The sequence below is a fragment of the Epinephelus moara genome, chromosome 4 (genome assembly GCF_006386435.1).
Source record: "Epinephelus moara isolate mb chromosome 4, YSFRI_EMoa_1.0, whole genome shotgun sequence".
Lineage (NCBI taxonomy): Eukaryota > Metazoa > Chordata > Actinopteri > Perciformes > Serranidae > Epinephelus > Epinephelus moara.
Window position 1 is genome coordinate 41,638,982 of NC_065509.1, and position 20,344 is coordinate 41,659,325.

A 20,344-nucleotide genomic window follows, 5' to 3' on the forward strand; every position below is an offset into this window, starting at 1 on the left:
GGTAATGTCATCCTGGTTAATGTCAAGTTGTCATGACAAAGACATCTTCTGGTAATGTCATCCTGGTTAATGTCAAGTTGTCATAATAGGGACATCCCAAACAAATTTAATGTCAAGTTGTCATGACAAAGACATCTTCTGGTAATGTCATCCTGGTTAATGTCAAGTTGTCATGACAAAGACATCTTCTGGTAATGTCATCCTGGTTAATGTCAAGTTGTCATAATAGGGACATCCCAAACAAATTTAATGTCAAGTTGTCATGACAAAGACATCTTCTGGTAATGTCATCCTGGTTAATGTCAAGTTGTCATGACAAAGACATCTTCTGGTAATATCATCCTGGTTAATGTCAAGTTGTCATGACAAAGATATCTTCTGGTAATGTCATCCTGGTTAATGTCAAATTGTCATGACGACAAAGACAACTTCTGGTAATGTCACTTTGATTAATGTCAAGTTGTCATAATCAAGACAACCCAAACAATGTCAACTTGTCATTACAAAAACAGAATGACACTTAATGACAGCAGTCATAAACGCTTATGACATGTACATAATGTTTATGACCGTGTCATGTCATAGTTATGACAGCGTCATGTCACTTTTATGTAGATACCTTCAAGTAAAGTGTTACCAACATTACTAATACATCTGAATGAGCATTTATTGATGCGTTTACTACACTTTTTGATTTTTGGATGTGGAATCCAAAGCTAGTCTAGCTAGGAAAACTTAAGAAGCCACTGCTGTTTAGGTTCAGCTAAATTTATAATAAAAAGTGCCAGGCCATAGAATTTGAAAATTCAAATGTTGGGAAAAAAACAGCTGGCATTAGTTTATATAACTTTTTGTCAAAGCCACAAGGAGCCACTGATGATGGGCTGAAGAGCTGCATGTGGCTCCGGAGCTTCAGGTTGCCAACCACTGTCCTAGGGTTAGACACACCCCCGTTGAGGAACAATGGCTCAGATCTTTCAGAAAATGATTCAGCCAAGAGACAAAATTTTGTCTTTGTTCAACTTTGTCTTAAGGGGCTACAAACCAGAAAAGGTTGGGGAACACAGAGCTGAAAGACTTGTAAGAGACTTTTTCAGCCTCTCAGCAGCTTTTAAAGAGAAACAAACTGTCACTACAACATTAAAAATTAAATGATGTAAAAGCTGGTTACAGACAATAGATCTGATGCTCTTATTCTATTATTTAATCACTGATCACAGCACTGAACATATCCTCAACATCTACCCAGCAGGATGATTTCCATGACAACTGCCTCACCTTGACTGGCATAGATGTGGCTGATGGTGACCAGGTGACCTGCAGAGACCGAGAGAGAAACTGTGAGCTGACCTCAATAAGAAGAAGAAGAAGAAGAAGCAGCAGACAGGAAGTAAAGAGGAGGATGCAGAGTGATGTTCTCAGGTAAATTTGTCTCAGGTGATGTTAACCAGTGGCTCAGACTCACTCTTGATGGTCAGGTGTTCCTGGATCAGCTCGACGTACTCCTCTTTGTTCAGCAGGGCGGGCAGTCCTCCAATGAGCAGGTTGACCTGCACCGCTCGGTTCCTGCTCTCCACCACGTAGAACCGAGTCTGGTTCATCTGACGCAGAGACACCTGGGAAAATAAACCAATCAATAAATCAATTAATCATGCTTATGTCACCTGTAAAAACTCATGCTCCTGTCTGATGTTTCAGTGACACAGTCGGAAGGTTGGACTCAAATTAAATATAATAAAAAATGAGGTGAGACAATATCATGTATGTAATATTCATATACAAACTCTTTCTATGTCTGAGAATTAATGTGTTGTTTGTAAATGAGATTACAGTGCAAATTAATATGGGAATATACGTTTGAGTTTAATGTTTTTTATTTTCATTATATATTTTCAGTTAATTTATTTATTGTTGATATTTTGTCATTTGATTTGTTGGCCAAAATGTGATGATGTTCATGGAAAAATTCAATAAAATCCAAATTATAAAAAAGTGAAAGAAGAAAAAGAAAACAGAAGAAGAAAAAAGTATGATTGTTTCCCAGCATTAAAAAAATGTATTAATCTCGATTTTAAAGGGTCATTTTGCCCCCAAATAACTGATTTGTGTTCTCAATGTTCTTATTTACCTCCCTTAACTTCATTAGTTGTTTCTTCATGACTCAATAACTTAATTACTAAACTGTGCTCTGTAATTATGCGCTTGTCTCTTTTGTACTATATCTGTAATACATGTAAACTCAATATAATAAATAAATACACCATTGTAGAGACTATAATTTCTAGAATTCATCTGACAAACAGCAGTAAAAATATTCCTGTAAAATTAATTTCTTTCAACCCTTTTGTTTTCTGTCTTTAATACGTTGTGGAGTCCCTCAGGGAAACGTTCTGGGCCCAGAGGAAACACTGTCCTATTCAACCAAGTAAATAAGATAAAGATGAAAACATCAAATCTGTATTTAAAATAAAGAAATATAACAATAAATATATAATTCATAATTAAGTATTTGTCAGGTCACTTAAATTGAAATTGTTACATTAAATAAAATAAAATAAAATAAGTTGAAGCATGCAGGTTTATAAGGTGAAAAGATCTTTTAAAAAGCAGTAAACCAGTGATGGAAGATGTACTCCGATCCTTTACTGCAGTACAATTCTGATACAACACTGTAAAAATACTCAAGTAAAAGTCCTGCATTTAAAACCTCACTGTCTAAAACTCAGAACTGAACAGATCGATGTGATAAAAAAACTGTGCTGTGTGTGTGTGTGTTTATATGTGTTGTTTCTCTGCAGCTGTTTTATCTCCTCCTACCTTCCTGATCTCCTGCAGCTTGTCCTGAATCTTCTCCTGAGGCGTCAGCGTCTGTCTCTGAACTGGAGGACAAACACAGAGACAACATGACCTTCACTGATGTGTTGTCACCGCGGGTGTAGCGCTGCCAGAACCACGCACTGACACTTTTTTCTCTGAGTTAGGAAGCAGACTATTCACAGTTTGCATGATGATGTCGAAATTCATACAGTTTTTTAAGCACTTTAAGATCCAATTATTACTGAGGCATATATTATTTAACTTTCAAAAACAAGCCACAGCTTATCTGTGCACGAGCACGCATGTGCTTTTGTACTTATAATATAAGTCTATTTGCACTACACCCCTGGTTATCATGCAGAGCTCCAACATGCTGCTCTTATAATCAGGGCGTTTTTATAACTTAATTTAAGGGTTGTTTTTTTTCAGGCAGATATTTTCAAATTATGGGTTTATGATTATGGGATTTTAATGGCGAACAAATTCATCTCCAGCTCTGCTTCATCATCATCATCATCATCATCATCATCATCATCATCATCACCTGCTGCAGGTTTAGGCATTTCTCTGTCCTGAGTGATGATGAGTCACTCTGCAGAGATGTCAGAGGGTTTAAAGGACAAAACTGGTGTTTAATGTGTGGGCTTTATTACTGACATTACTGCTCACCTTGCTTGCTGCTCATGCAGACCTCCAACAGGCTGAAACCGGACACATCTTCCTCCTGAAACATCATCATCATCATTAGCAGGAGATTCATTAACCCTTTGAAACCTGGAGCGATATCACTTTCCTTGTGCTGCTTTCAGACTCCTTTCAAAAGTATTTAAACCTTTGAACCCTGAGCATATTGGGGTGATTTGTTTCAAAGGTAGCAACTTGGTATGAAATAAAAAAATAATAATAATAAATTATTTTAACAAAAATGGGGACATAAGAAAAAATAAATAAATGTATAATCTTATTAATTAAAATTTAATATGACATTAAATATAATTTTAAGATTTAAAATTATGGTACAAAAATTTTATTTCTTTTTTGTATTTCTTTTTTGTATTTCTTTTTTTTTCTTTTTTACAAATTTATTTATTTTGTTTAACTCTAATTCTATATTTGTTTTATTCTACTGATGCAAATATCACACTTGTAGCCTCAGCACAGTGATAATTTCTATTTTATCTTTATTATTTTAATATCTTAAGTACTAGTGTTAAACACAGCAGCATAATACACATTTTATTTCTATTTTATTTTATTGCTTTATATTTACATACTTCTATTTCATACTTAGCGACTGTAACAAATCATAATTTGCCCTCAGGGATCAACATAGTTTATCTGATAATGATAAATAATTAAATACAATTTTAAAAGAAAAACATAAAAAGGAATAGTTTCACATTTTAGTGAATATGTTTATTAACTTCATGCTACATGTCTGTACTGTAAATGTGAAGCCAGCAGCTGGTTAGCTTAGCTTAGCATAAAGATTAGAAACAGAGGGGAACAGCTGGCCTGCCTCTGTCTGAAGGTGATAAAATCCACCTGTCAGCAATGTCTGGTTTGTTTAATCAGAACAAAGACTAAAGTGTAAACAGTCGTGGTGTTACAGGATGTTTACACTTTGATTTCTGTGCTGGTAAGAAGAAGTCTGAGGGACACAGTCACCTGTCTGTCAAGCTGACTGAGGACCTCGGTGAGGACCGACTCCGCCGTGCTGTTTTTAGAGACGGAGACGGAGATGAAAGCAGCACCCGACCTGAAACACACCAGGTGAGACCATTAACAAACTAGACAAACACCAGTACGTTTGAGCCAAATGAAGACACTGATAGTGTGTCTCACCTGGGCCAGCTTGCGTACACCTTGATAACCTCAGTGTCTCGGGGTTTGGCCCTCAGCAGCCAGGAGTCACCTCCGTCCTTCAGAGAACCTCGGTTGTCTGTACCGCCGTTACGGTTCAGGATGTCGTCGCTATGGAGACGCTGCAAGCCACCGACCTCCTGCAGCTCATAGTCCTGAGGGTCATCTGGGAGGTAAAAGGCCCGCAGCACCGCCTCCTGTGAGGTTGCAAGTGCGTAGCACATACGGCTGATTTGTTATGAATGGTCAAAGTTTTCAAAGATGTACAGCTGCTGTAGCGCCACCATGAGGACAGGCAGACACAAGTTTTATCTGAGGAACGGGACTGAACCTGTGTGTAAAGCTTGGTTTATTTTCATGCAGGGGAGGGCAGATATCTTGATAGGAAGAAGAAAGAAGAAGAAGAAATGAAGAAGGAAGAGGAGAAGAAGAACAACAAAGAACAAAGCAGAAGAATGATGAAGAAGAAGAACAAAGGAGAAGAACAAAGAAGAAGATGATGAAGAAGGAGGAGAAGAAGGAGAAGAAGAAGAAGAAAGAACAAATTGGAAGAAGAGGAAGAAGAAAGAAGGAGGAGGAGAAGAGGCACAAAGAACAAAGGAGAACAAAACATGAAAGAAAAGAAGAAGGAAAAGAGGAAGAAGAACAAAGAACAAAAGAGAAGAAGAACACAGAGGAGGAGGGGAGGAAGAAGAAGAAGAAGAATTTTTAACACAACCTTTATTAGCCATCACAAGAAAAAAAGATATCAACACAAACACCAGCAATCAACACATCTGTGGGGGATATGGGGCATTCTTACCCCAACATATGACCAGAAGAAGGACAAGAAGAAGAAGAAGGACAACAACAAAGAACAAAGAAGAAGAAGACAAGAGTGACCAGCAGCAGAGCTCCCTAACCCCTGATGATAATCTCATGTTGTACAAAAGCTAGCAGTCGTGTCACTATAAATAGCAGCAGTAGTCGTACAGGTTGTAGTAGTATTCATGGTAGTCGTGGTAACGGTAGTATTCATGGTAGTCATAGCAACAGTAGTAGCGTGTGTGAAATGTTTTAGGGAAGCTCTCACCACCACTTCCTCATTCCTTGTGGCTCGAATCATGGAAACCAATCGGAAGAAACCTCGCTTGGCCGCATCATCACCGTCAAACACCTTCAGAAACTGCTTCCCTGTGGGGCGCACACACACACACACACACACACACACACTCTATGTTTTTGTGTAGCTGCAGGACTGTACCACCACCACTACTCTACACTGAGATATGTTCTATATTTCAAAATAAAAGTCTGAGAGTTTGTAATTAAAAAACACCTGCAATGACTTTTATTCTTAAATTCCCCTAAAACTAAATGAAGGAAAATTTGAAGGATCAGAGATGTAACGTGTGAACTGACCCGACTCTGCAGCAGCCGGCTGACCGTCTTTGGACGCAGCAGCAGATGGATCAACATCATCACAGTTATCTGATGGAGACATGGAGGGGAACAGTCAGAGAGATGACTGGGGATATTGAATATACTGTAGATATATATGTAAACATATGAGCTGTACTTTGTTGTTAACATTGTTTGTTGTTCTGCACTTTTTCACAGATTTGTCCAGTGATGAAAAGTCTTGTTTTTAAATAAACATTGTTAAAATGACTCGGCTAAAGTTTGTTTCCATCTGCTCCTGGTTAAATCTCACTGTGCACTTTCACTTTTGTTTAATTAACTTGTTTGTGAGTTTTCGACATCCTCATTTGAATCTGATAAACCTGCAGAGACTCTGGTCTCAGTTCTCTGCAGGCCGACACACACACACACACACACACTGAACAACACTCTCACAAACACAGTCGTCAGTATTCACATCATGATTTTGTGAAAAACCTCATTTTTAGTTTCACAGTTCAGACGAAGGAGCGAAGCTTTCAGGAAATGAGCCGAGTGTTTCTGCTTCACACGCAGCATCACAGAGGATGTGGTCTGGTGGTGTGTGTTTATATGTGTGTGTGTGTGTGTGTGTGTGTGTGTGTGTGTGTGTGTGTGTGTGTGTGTACCCAGGTCATGGTTGCAGCTCTCGGTGATGCGGTAGCAATGCATCTTGCTGAAGTTTCTGGAGTCAAGGCGGACGCAGGCCGGATGCAGCAGCATGCAGCGCAGACGTCCCAGAGTGCACTCTGGTGGCACGCTGAGGTAACACGCCCCGTGGCTCTGAAAAGATGACAACACACACGGTGGACTGAGTGATCAATCATCAATGGAGCATGATTGATTAGGGTAAGAATTTCAGAGTAAGACAATCAGAGTGAGGAAGAGTGGGTTGGGTCATGCCTTTGCCATCTTAAGAAATGCAAAGTTGCTTCCCAGTGCTGCCAGACAGGCACACACTCAACACACTGTGGTGACACAGTGCTGGTTGAAAATCGTCAATATAACCCTTTAAGATCGACTGATCCACAACTTTTATCAACTCCTCTCATCTGGACTCTGGAGAACAAACCGTAAAACTGTTAAAAGACGCTGGAAGGAAGCGTGACGGACGCTAAAAACCAGTTGACACACAGTGAAGTTGGGACTTTAGGGGCCCTACACGTCTGCAGGTCTGTGAGTCAGTCAACATACAACATCAGCAGGTCTGAGTGACGTGGTTCAGCTGGTTCTTACCGTGATGCCGCACCACTCACACCGCATTCCCGACAGGACGTCAGACGAACCGCAGGAACGTCGACACACCTCACACCTCACCGCTGACGCCAGGTTCCCCTCCCTCCAGTGGTGGTGGAACGTATCCTGCAGGGAGAGAAAGTAGATCCAGAGTCAGAATTCATTAGAGTACTGGGTTATGATTTTGACTTGTCCTGCCAGAGCACCAAATGTGGATTAATCCACAGCTGAAAACTGTCATATTTGTGTTTCTAAAGATTTACATCTTTGGTAAAAACCAGCGGGCTTAAAGCTGCACACCAGTCTGACCCAGTTTGTGGTGTTTGTGCTGTTGGTTTCCTGTCAGTCATTTACTGTTGAACTGGTTTTCAATCCGACAGCCATCATCAGCTCTAAAGGATTGATTTTAATCAGCGGCTGTGACCGATCAATCACCTCAGATCCACACACACACACACACACACACACACACACTGAGAGTCTCAGGAAGTCTTTGATTAAAGAGTGTGTGACAGCGGCAGGTGTCAGCTGATCAGCCAGACTGATCAATAACACTCAGTCACATTAGTCTGGCACACACACACACACACACACACACACACACACTACAGAAGATTGCGTGTTGCACAGACAGATAGATGCAAAGTCATTTGCAGCAGATTTATGACTTCGAGCAGCACAAATAAAATTAACTCGACTGGATTTCCACTATGTTAAGTAACCAGAGATGATAGCAGAGGTCAAAGGTCACAGCTGTGGAGGTTTATCAAGACACTTTTCCCTGGGAGCAAGCTGGAGAGATGATAAGACTGGGGGTGAGGCAGATACTGTGTGAGGTGAAGAACAGGTGCAGCAGTGACACACTGATTATGGAGCTGATTAAGAACTGGAAATACCAACGCAATCGTAAGTTGATACAAGAAACATCGCAGCCTAAATCTACAGGATCTTCATCAAAACCTCAGAATGATGATGAACAGTACCTGCGCCACAGTGTCCGCCCTGGGCTTTGACCCCGAAGTCGAATAGCATTAAATGTGTAACAGTAGAAGAGAAGAAAAAGTAAAGCGTACAGCATGGACCAAATGTACAGAGCTGTAAAGTTGTCCAGCATGGTACCAGTTAGCTGCTAGCTAACCGTAGCTAACTTGTTTGTCCATTGTTTGGTCTGTGACGTAATAGGTCAACAGGAAAAAGGTCCAATACTAACAAGCTGAAAGGGGGCATATCTCCACCTATCGTAGAGGAGTCGCACATACTTGGCTCAATAAATTGAAACACAATGCTGTTCACTGTCCAAGGCACCAATGATATCATTTATTGGTTGCAAAAATGGACGTTCACTGACTTTCACTGTAGTTTTGAGCCTCTTCTTTCTGTAGCTGCTTGTATTAGAGACTTTACGGTAACCGATCCTCACACTCACCTGCTGCAGAGTCCCATCCAGGTGAGAACTGCGACAGTCTGCACAGCTGAAGATGGCACAGTCAGTGTGGACGTGCAGCTCACACACTGAAACACACACACACACACACACGAATTAGTGACGTCCTGGTGGCAGCAGGTCATGTCAGGAATGTGAGGTCAAAGGTCACAACAGGAAGTTAAGAGCCTGGTCTTTACTTGTTTTACTTTTTAGACTTGTCAGCATTCTTTTAAAGCTGAATTCTTCGGAGCAACTTACAATTTATTACTGCATTCTAACTGTGATTCTGATCTACTCTATTTGTGTTTTTTATTCTATTTTAATTAGTTTTATTCTAAATTTTATTTTATTTTTTGAATGTTGTTCTAATGTTTTCTGTCAGCACTTTGTGTGTTTAAAATGTGGTTTATAAATAAAGTCACATTTCTTATATTATCAGCTTATGTTGAGTTTCTTTAATGTCAAATTCCAGTTATTAATCACACCTTTAAGTCCCTTCATATAACAAACTTTTATCTGAGAGGCTTTCCTGATTTTACCGGAGTTTTAAGTTCATTTAAACTGTCTTTTATTTCCTCAGTTTTTATACACTAAAGTGTTTTTATCAGCTCTTTTAAAAGTTGTTTTCACGCCTTGTCTGTTTTAATTGTTGAAATGTAAAACACTTTGTAACTGTTTTGAAACGCCCTTTAGAAATAAAGATTATTATTATTACATTATTTTTATTATTTACTTTTTTTTATCTCTTTTTATTCATGTCCTTGCGCTGCTGCAACAACTTAACTTGTGAGGGTGGAAAAAATGTAATTTCCCCTCAGGGATTGATAAAGTCTATCTTCTTCTAAAGAATCTGGACCCAGTTATAATAATATACTAATTAATAATGTGAAGGAGTGGATGGTGTCTGCTGTCAGCTGTAACTCTGCCGCTGCAGGTGTGAGTCTGCTTGCTGAGGCAGCAGGTCAGCGCGGCTCTGTTCACACCTCACACTGTCACACTGACCCCCTCCCCCACACACACACACACACACACACACACACACACCACCGCAGGGCAGCTGACCTTCAGCAGAATCCACCTCTCACTCAGCAGCATCTCTGAACATGTTCCCATTCAAATGTTGTGCAAATGACTCGTATGCAAACTGTGATAATATCTGAGGTAAATTCAAATCAATGTTTATTTATATCAACCAGCTGTTAATATTTAAATCCTCTCACACAAAACTGCTACAGTCATAAAAAAAGTTGTTTTTTTAAAACCTGCACATCAGACTTTATATAGTGTGAGAGTGTAAAAGACACATTTAACCAAATTAAAAATAACTACATGTACTATGTACTGGTTACAGTCCTGTCCTAGTTTTCAAGTTTCTGTTCTAGTTCTTAGTTTCTATAAATATTCTATTTTTTTACCTGCCTATGTGAGCGTCCAAATATTTTAGTGTAATATTGTTGTAATTTATTAGCCTTGCAATACTACGAAGCACTCTGTGCTGCATGTTTGTATGAGAGGTGCTTTATAAAAAAGTCTCTAGAAATATCAACAACGCATCACACACTTTACACAGGGACTATGTCTCCAATAAAAACGCCACATATACCGCCAGCATATTTTGTGAATTATCCAAAACCAGACTGTGTGACAGGACAGATACCACGACAGGGTGGAGAGAGAAATATTGGGTGAACTGGCCCTTTAGTGACAAAATTTGGCATTTTTGTAAACTGTCATCAATCAATTATTTTTCCGCCCATTCACACAAAGTATGAGAAGTTTTTATTTGTTGCTATTTATCTGTTTCAGGGTGTCGACAGGTATCAGACAGTTAAATTTAATGACCCATTTAAGACTAATTAAAGACACATTTTAACCAAATTTAGGACAGATGTTTGGACAAATCATGTTCTATTTATTTAAGCACCACAGGTAAGCGTTGCAGGTCAGTAGCATATATGTGGTCTTGTGCAGAGGTAAGTGTTATGTAGGAATATGGTTATTAGAGTGGTTAAGTCATGGCTACATTTTGCCAACAGGTAAGTGCTAGTATGAAGTAAAATGACAGTATTTTAGTTTTTTAAAGATTTGTAACTTTAGAAATGTGGATTTTTACACAGAAAGGCTTCACTCATTGACACAAAAACACACATTAAAAATGGATAAATGAAATTAGATAAATATATAAGTAGCAGTTAAGACCTCACAAATTCAAATTTAAGACTATTTAAGGACTTGCAGACACCCTGTGTTCCTTGTGTGGGTCCTGGTCTGTATCTGAATAATAGAACATTATCCTTAATTAAAGCAACATTTTTTGGTTGTTAAATTCTTGTTATATTGAGCAGTTTTTCTTCTTCCCTGACAATCGAACGGCAGCAAACAATGAATGAGAAACTCAGTTTTTAACACGGCCGAGAAGTCCTTAAAGGTCCTTGAAAAAAAATGTATTTCTGGTAAATGATAAAGATTTGATATGATCAAAGCTCCAGAACAGCCACCAAACAGATGCTAAGTTTAAACTGTTTTGTAACAGTGTCGATGTTCCTCACATTAACGAGCTCATAAAATCAAAATTTCAGACATTAATCTGATAAATTCACTTTAAACTTCAGTTTTTTCTTCTTTAACGTCTCATTGTCCCTGACTGTGTTTCACTACCTTCAACTTGTTTTACATAACTTCACGACTCTGACATCATTTAGACGTGTGTCACTTTGGAAACTCATTTAAAATACTGTACATTGAACTGGTTTAACTGGTTATGAAACTGGTCTGACCTTCACATCTCAGCGCCGTGCTTCCCTCCGTTTGTTTCCTGCAGACGCAGCAGAAACGTTTCTTCTGACCCGCCGGACCGAAGCAGTGAGCCACCGGGACCTGTAGGGGGCGGCAGAAACACTGTTACACAACTAAAGGTAATGTGAGCGAGAAACAGAAGACACGATGTTCATGCTGCTGCCAGAAATACATGCACTTTAAAGCACGTTAGCACATGTTAATACGAGTGGGGTTGTATGAGGTACTTCTCCAAAGTTAGTGTATCACCTACAGTAGACTCGGTCAGCATGTGCCCAGTTTGGAGAAGCAGACTGGAGTACCATTACAGAAGCTAAGCAATGCACTGCTGTGGACGGGGGCAGCAAAACACATTTTAGCCACCTAAAAAATAAATCAGTTTAAGTGTCGGCTATATTTAAAATATTTTCACAGCTTTACCTTAGAGTCAAACGGGGATTTCCGGGGAACTGAAGCCGTTATCTCTACTCTCCAGAGCCACCAGACTCCATTGACAAAAACAGTAATTTTACCTTGCAGAACACAGGAGCTGCTGCCTCAATCAGGTAGTTAGTTTGTGTTACTGTGTGACTTTGGTGAATCCAAACTAACCCTTTGAAACACCAAAGTCACACAATAAGACAAATTAACTAACCAAACAAGGCAGTGGTACACCAGCAGCTCCTGTGTTCTGTGATGTAAAATTACTGTTTTTCTCAATGGAGTCTGGTTTAAAGAGAGTGAGAGTTCCCTGTCGGGAATCACTGACTGACAGTGACGTAAAGCAGTGATACTATTCTAAATATAGTGTACAATTGAACTGATACTGAGTTTTTTTAGGTGGCAAAAACATGTTTTGCTGCTGACCTCGCCACAGCAGTACATTGCTTAGCTTCCGTGGCAATACTCCTGCCTGCTCCTCCAAAGTGGGACTGTGCTGGCCGAAATCTGCTGCAGGTAATACACTGACTATGGATAAGAACCGAAAACAACCCCTGCTAAAAAAAGATCAGACTATTCCTTTGAGGGAAATTAAACTGTAAACTCCACAATATTGCAAGTTAAAAGCCAAAACTGCCTTGTTTTTGTACATTTTGACAAAATAAACCACCTGTCAATGCCAATAAATGTATGAAAATACTTCAGAGACTGGAATTAATTTATTAGAATAATGAAATAACTAAATATCTGTATCAGTCTTTTATAAACCCTCAGCACAGAGTCAATCTAGCGGCTCCACAGAGGGAGTCAGGATTATCTGCAGTTTGCTTTAAAAGCTGCGACCCAGCCCTGAATATGACGACGACATCACTAAAACGACATGACATGTTATATAACAGAATGACATGTTAACATCAAACACAGAGAGGACAGGGACGGAGCTCAGGGCCCCTGAACTCAAAGGGCCTGCAGCTGGGTTTCACTAAAACACATGCGAATATACAGACAGCATGGAGTCAGAGTGACCTGTTTAAAGGGACAGTCCACCCCATAATCAAAAATACATATTTGTCCTCTTCCCTGTAGAGCTATTTATCAGTCTAGATAGTTTTGGTGTGAGCTGCAGAGTGTTGGAGATATCAGCTGTAGAGATGTCTGCCTTCTCTCTGATATAATGGAACTAGATGTCACTCAGCTTGTGGTGCTCAGAGCTCCAAGAAATACACTGAAAAACTCAACAATAATGTCTCTTTGCAGAAATCATGACCTGGTTACTCAAGATAATCCACAGACGTTGTTGTGAGCAGTTTCATGTGGGAACTATTTCACCGTGCAGAAAGAAGCATCTACTGTAACTCACCTAGCAACACTGAGCTGGCTAACGTTACAGCACAGCCAAGGAGGACAGCATTAATGTTTACATCTTGTACTGGCACAAGCAAGAGCCTCTTGTCCATGAGTAGATGCACGTTTCCTTCTGCATCGTGATACAGTTGGTGGGTGTAGTTCAGTAGAAAGAAAGTAGTTCCTACTAGGGCCCGACCGATTTATCGGCCGGCCGATTTAATCGGCCGATTATAGTCATTAGAGAATAATCGGCAATCGGCCAAAAGTTTGCCGATTGCCGCCGATGTAAACACTTATATTTTCATCACTAACAAAATGCAGGGAATATGGTGTTTTACTTAAAATGATGTCCTTGTGTTACTTTTTGCACTATAACCTACCTGTGTTAAATTGGCAATAATAAGAAGAACTCTGGTGCTGTGAACACACATGTGAATGTCTTAATTCATATAGACTTTGCATGATTATTGTATTTCCCAGAGGTTTACTTCCTTTTTGCACATCATATTTTTGATTTATATTGTGTTCAAATTGTTCATATGCTGCTTGTTCCACACAATTTCTGATAATAAAAGTATTTGAAAATAGTAAAATGTTCTTCCTTCAATTTATATCTTTGTAGCGAGTGTGTGAACTATATCTAAGCCATCAAAAAGCAGGTATTTCGGGGGTTTTTAAATTGAAAAACGTAAAAATTTAATCGGCCGATATATCAGTTATCAGATTTTTTTATTCCAATATCGGAATCGACATCGGCCCCAAAAAATCCATATCGGTCAGGCCCTAGTTCCTACATGAAAAAAGCCGTCCTTTCACATCGGCATGATACACCGCGAGGGGGCATTATTGTTTAATGGCGCCCGGTGGCGTCGGGGAAACATAGCGAGACAACAACAAAAGCTAAGGCGGCGGAAGCCCAAGTATGGCGGGCAAAAGGGGTGGTGGATGGGTCCAACAACCACCAACTTTCACCCAGGAGGCTGCTGTTTGTAAAGCCAAACCCTGTTCTGTTTTCCTAAACCCAACCACATGTGTGTGTTGACTGAAGACTAAGTGTATGTTGAAAACAGACAATGCATGTAACAGGCTGAAGTTGACACGGCGTCCCAGATCAACAACCAACACACCCAGGGTACCAGGGTGGGGCCCATCAGTCCCCAGGTGCGTACTGTGTCATGCTCCGCCCACTCCTGTCAGTGTGTTCCTATCTGATGTTTCTTGATTAATATTCCTGCTGCATTCATGTGTACGTGTCACTTTCCTGCTGTAGATGTTTCAGATTGTCATTTTAACATCCTGTTGGGTCGTTTAATCTACAGCAATGCATCATGGTCTATGAGATCATCATATGTCTGTGGTGTAGCTGTAATCACTAACCACTACATTTCCACCACAGTCTATGTGTGTGTGTGTGTGTGTGTGTGTGTGTGTGTGTGTTTCAGGTCAGGACAAAGACATAATGTCAGCTCTTAACTCGCCTGGACTGATCAGGTGTGGAAAAAAACACCCGTCCACTCTGTTACCGCTCGTTCATGTTCATTGCCGGGTTATTGATCGGTGCAGCAGTTAGTCAGACTCAATGATCGGTGCTGAGCTGATCAATAAACATCATGTGGGGCTGTTTGTTTTACTCACCCGCACCAGAGACGGAGTCATGCAGGAACAAGCTGAACGCAGTGTCTTCAGACATTTCTCGTGACACATGAAGTTACACACTGGAGGAGGAGACAGAGGGGACAGTCAGAGACCGTGGAGCAAGGCACCAACACTGTCAGGTCACAGGTTTGATTCCCTACAGATGAACAACACTGCTGACATGACTTTAATCTTGTTTGGTTGATTCTAAGAAGTTAAATATTAGTAGAAAAAAACAGCCCACATTTCATTTTGTTCTGCGTCTTTATCATGAGGAACTGCTGGTTATCACATGTTGACATTCACCACCTTTTATCCACAATCCTTTGCAATCAGAGGTGGTTTTCTTAGTGTGGTCTGGATTACATCATCACCTTAACTAAGATGTGTTTTTCAAGACCTTAAAAACACTACTCAACGATAAAGAGGACAAACATACAGCTGGTGGGAATAAACCTCTTCTCACAATGTTTAAGTGAACAGACAAGGGTGATTTTTGTGCTGATGTGATTTCGCAACACTTACTCCAAACTCATCAAATATCAACACTTGGTCAGAAGCCTGTCACATTAAAAAATGATGTCTCCTGTGTCAGTTTTGGATGTCAGGGACAGTGTGTCAATGTATGCTCATTGCAAAAGTACACTTTAAACATAGGTAAAAATCTGTGGGTGCGTTCTGAATCATGTACCTTTTCTTTTTAATTATAGCCTGTACTGAAGCGACCCTTAAAAGGTACTGTTGCATGCAGTATGCACACAATCAGAACATACTGTACGACTGTCTCATAATATCAGGCCTTGAACTTTGACCCTCAAGTTTTCTAGAGACGGAAGTCAACCCAGAGAGACCTGATGTTATTTTGCAATAAGTTATGACTGCACACACTGTAGATACAAACATATTATATATGTACAAATACAAATACATTTCTGACCTTCTGCTAGCTATGCCATCCGGACCTCTCAGGTCCTCTGAGACAGGTCTGCTTTTTGTCCCCAGAGTCAAGACTAAACATGGAGAAGCAGCGTTTTGTTTTTATGCTCCACATATCTGGAACAAACTCCCAGAAAACTGCAGCTCTGCACCACCTCTCACTTCTTTTAAATCAAGTTTGAAGACTTATCTGTTTGCCGCTGCCTTAACCTGGAAATCCAGATGTCCTGCCCCTGGCAAATTCGAATTTGCACTGCATGGGAATCTGGCCCCAACGAGCAGAGCAGTTTGAATTGCCTATCAGACCAATCAGATCAGTCTATCTGACAGAAGCAGGCTCTGGGCGGGCGTAACACGATGAGGACAGCGCTGTGCCGTAGGAGTCGAAAAATAAACAGCCAAGATGGCAGCTGCCGAAGGACCGCGTCCATTCAATTTAGCTTTGGAAGAAACGCTAAGCCAACTACACCTATCTTTTTCCTTGAGAGAGGAACAGAAGACTACCCTCGAAGCCTTTGTTTCCAGGAAGGACGTTTTTGCCGGCTTGCCGATGGAATACGGTAAAAGCATAATATATCAGTTATCCCCACTGGTCGGCAAACAAATGGGTCTCAGTGCTTAGCCGCTGGTGGTCGTAATATCACCACTAATCGCCCTAATGGATGACCAAATTAAAGAGGCTGCCAAATTAGGCATTTCTGCCTGAAGAGGCGAATGCCAACTCGTCTTCAGCAGTCCTGAATCCTGGCTACTCCAGAAGACCTTCCAAGACAACTCTTGGGGATTGTCGTAGATGAAGTCCATCTCGTTTATAAATGGTAAGAGCCATCTGGTAAACTTGTCCATCTCGTTTATAAATGGTAAGAGCCATCTGGTAAACTTACTCTAATGAAATAGTAAGCTATTTGACATGTAGCTACAAGTAACAGGACGAATGTATCTAGCTGTAGCCTGCCTTGTGTTATGAAGCCCACACAATTGACAATGATCAATGAAGCATCCTCTCCCATGTTGTTCTCAAGTTCTGATTACGAAGTTGATGGATAGTTTGATCAGGCCTAGTTGTTTTGTGAGGATCAATACGTTGTCACAATGGTTATGTAATAACTTTGTTCTCTGACATTTCTACCAGGGGAAAAGCTGTGGCGCTCTGAACACGTCACCTTGTTTTTTGCTCTGATTGGCTATTGTGCTATCCAATTGCGTGCGGCAGCATTTGAAATGCCTCAGTTAGTGCCGCCCCTTGGGTAGGAAGGGTGCATCGGTGAGGGCCAGACTCAAAATCTTTCTAGATTTGAGTCTGGATTTCCAGGCTAGCGCTGCCTTTAATTAGGGGTGGGGGAAAAAAATCGATTTTTAGATGCATCGAGATTCTGTCTTGAATGATGCGAGCATCGATTTGGAAAACTCATAATCGATTTTAATTTTATTTTTATATTTCAAATTACCGTAACTCCTTTATCATTCACGCTATCGACGTAATTCCAACAAATTCTGAAAGCTGATGTACGGTACATTATATAAATACATTACAGTAGTGACGTTATTACCTGTGGAGGAGGGGAGGGAAGTGGGCACAGCAGGAGGAGAGCGACAGCTGACGAGTGCAAGTTGAAATGATTTAGTGGTGTTTTGAGTTTTGGTTGCGTTTTCTTTGTAAATAATATTTAGTGTTGTAAATAACAGTATTTGTGGTTTTTTGAGAGCTTTTGAGTTTTTTTTATGCCGTGTTTTTCAGTGTTTTCACCATAATTAGTAGTTTTGCCATCATTCGTCTTTTTTGCAATAGTTCGTGCTCTTATAGTTCATAGATAGTTATAGCCAGTTATAGTTTTGTAAATACTGGAGGAGAAATTTTGAATAGGTTGACAAGGGACAGGAGAGTCCCGTTGAGATTTATGGATGAGGAGGATGGACCGGAGGAGACTGGTGGAGTGTACTGTAGTCATCTCAACCACAGTAAGTAATAGGCCTACAGTTTGTATGCACTGGATATGTATTCCCAGCTTTATTACAAAAATGTTTTTCAATATCTAGTGTCAATTTTCTTATTGGCTCGTTTTAGAATCGAAATCGTTGCCCTCTGAATCGGAATTGAATCGAATCGTGAGGTGCCTAGAGATTCCCACCCCTACCTTTAATTAAATCAAATAATGAATTTTTATTATTCAAATACTTGTATTGATTTTAAACGCACTGCAACTTTATTAAACTCCATTTAAAATCATTTTAAATAATCTTTTTATCTTTGCACCTCTTGTCTGCACCTTTACTATTTCTAATGGTGATTTTTTTTTTATTGTAAATTATTTAGAATAATTTTTTCATTCTTTTATTGTACATCTGTGTCCTTTATTATATTTTATTGCTCTGTAAAGCACTTTGCATTACCCTGGTGTATGAAATGTGCTGTACAAATAAAGCCGCCTTGCCTTGTCTTGCTGCTGCGGGGCTTCTGCCCAAGCGGCAAATTATATGACGAGTAGTGATGAGATCATGCTGTGCTATTTTAGCTAATGCTAACAGGGCAGAGAGAGGAGGAGGAGGAGGAGGAGGAGGAGGAGGAGAGCAGCTCATGGAGACTGACCTTCAGCACTGCCTTGAACTGCATCAACAGCTGACTGTCGGTGACCTGCTGTTGATGCCACCCACTTCACGACAAATAGATTCTAATGAATGCTCATAATAAGCATCACAATTATTTTTACAACGTTCACTTGCCCCCGTAATTTTATTGAGAAGAAAAAAAAAAAAAGCTTATAAACAAAAACAGCCCACAAAATCCTGGAGGGACTGAAATTAAATTCACTGAATTTGACAAAAACAGACATTCCTGTTTTGTTATTTTATCCATAAACATTTTATTAATTTATAAATTATATCAAAATATGTATTTATATCACAACCTAAAATTACACGATAGAGGATTTAATCCAAACTGCTCTAATAAATGAATGTATGATGAATTAAGTTTTGCATTGTGCAGAGCAGACACACACACACACACACACACACACACAGTATCAGTGTGTCAGAAAGTGATCTGCAGCTCAGATACAGACACTCACAGTTTAGTCATTAAAGAAGAGGAAACAGGTTTTATCTTATTCTCTTTACAGTTATTTAAAGAATGTCTTTATTTTCATCCGGACAAAAGGAGGAAACTCTGCAGCGCTCAGATAAAACACTCACTTCAGCTCAGGGTTCCTACTCGAACAGCTTACAATACTAAAGGCACAAATGTGTCGTGATATCAAGTAACGGGTTCGTGGAAATGTTTTTAAAAGAAGCCACTTGAGTGGGTGTCATCTCCACCTCGACCACTCTGCCTGCCTGCTGCTGCCGTGGCGTTCAGTTTGTGGTGTTCAGTGCCTGTTGTGTCACACTGTAGTAAACCTCACATGTTCACTCTGGACAGTTTCACAAACTGAGCTCATCAACAACAACTCTGCAGCCGAACTCTTCTTTATCTAGAAAACACGTCAGCCAGGTTTTGCTCCTCCAAAATGACGTTAATATACAGTATCTGATGAAGTCTGATACTAAACACCAGTGACTCAGCCGAGAGATCTTTACAGTCACGACTTCAGTTACAGAACGAAACGTTATCAAGTTGCTTTATTTTGTGTTCCTGTTTCTTGCACGTACAGTGTTCAAACTGTAATTTTTGAGTGTGACACGCTGACCCACACATTACTTGTTTCATAACTAACATATTGTATGATAATTATTTTATAACTGTTAAGGTCATTTATTTTTTTTAAAAGGCACACAGATACTCTCTTTTTGCAGCTTCCTTAATCCAGTAATAAAAAGTGACTAAGTTCTGTCACTTTTAAAGTGCTTTACTTGAGTATTTCCATTTTATGCCACTTAATCTCGACCACATCTAAAAGGTAAATATGGGACTTTTTACTCCACTACATATATTTGATAACTTTAGTGACTTTGCAATCCAGATTATTTACACAAAATATAAAACAAGTAATAAATAATGATGTATGATTATAGATTAAACTATCTAGAAGAATATAAAGTGACAAAGTGACATTAAAGTGACGAACAACACATTAATGCATCAATAATTACAATCCAATTACCTAATATATTCTGAAATGGGGCGGCACGGTGGTGCAGTGGTAAGCGTGGTTCTGTAAGCTGAAGCCATTTCCCTCAGTGGAAACAAAGCTTTGATTTACTTTAATTTCACAGATAAGAAACAATAAATTGTGAAGACAATAAAGCCTCCACAAAAATAGCATTTTAAGTCTTGTGTGTGATTTATCCTGGCTTCATATGAGCAGAGGAAATCTCTGCTCTTTGCTAGGCTAATTTATACAGTGTAAAATACCATAGGTTTGTGCTAATAACGTTAGCATGTCATATTTGTTTGGAAAACGTGTTTAGTATAAGACAGTTGTTTTGTCAGTGAACCTCGTGAGTTGTAAT

General features: G+C 39.7%; 1 protein-coding gene across 1 annotated transcript in view; it reads right to left on the reverse strand.

Annotated features, from left to right (window-relative positions):
- The window catches only part of LOC126389240 (diacylglycerol kinase theta), a 41,119-nt gene that overhangs the window by 12,919 nt on the left and 7,856 nt on the right, over positions 1 to 20,344 (reverse strand). The window contains exons 2-14 of the mRNA XM_050042814.1: positions 14,960 to 15,039; positions 11,539 to 11,638; positions 8,762 to 8,847; positions 7,336 to 7,461; positions 6,729 to 6,882; positions 6,082 to 6,150; positions 5,753 to 5,853; positions 4,663 to 4,877; positions 4,486 to 4,576; positions 3,487 to 3,541; positions 2,818 to 2,879; positions 1,466 to 1,616; positions 1,279 to 1,317 (exon numbers count right to left, since the gene is read on the reverse strand). Coding sequence (XP_049898771.1) covers positions 1,279 to 1,317; positions 1,466 to 1,616; positions 2,818 to 2,879; positions 3,487 to 3,541; positions 4,486 to 4,576; positions 4,663 to 4,877; positions 5,753 to 5,853; positions 6,082 to 6,150; positions 6,729 to 6,882; positions 7,336 to 7,461; positions 8,762 to 8,847; positions 11,539 to 11,638; positions 14,960 to 15,039 — 1,329 coding nt within the window. The remainder of the gene's footprint in view (positions 1 to 1,278; positions 1,318 to 1,465; positions 1,617 to 2,817; positions 2,880 to 3,486; positions 3,542 to 4,485; positions 4,577 to 4,662; positions 4,878 to 5,752; positions 5,854 to 6,081; positions 6,151 to 6,728; positions 6,883 to 7,335; positions 7,462 to 8,761; positions 8,848 to 11,538; positions 11,639 to 14,959; positions 15,040 to 20,344) is intronic.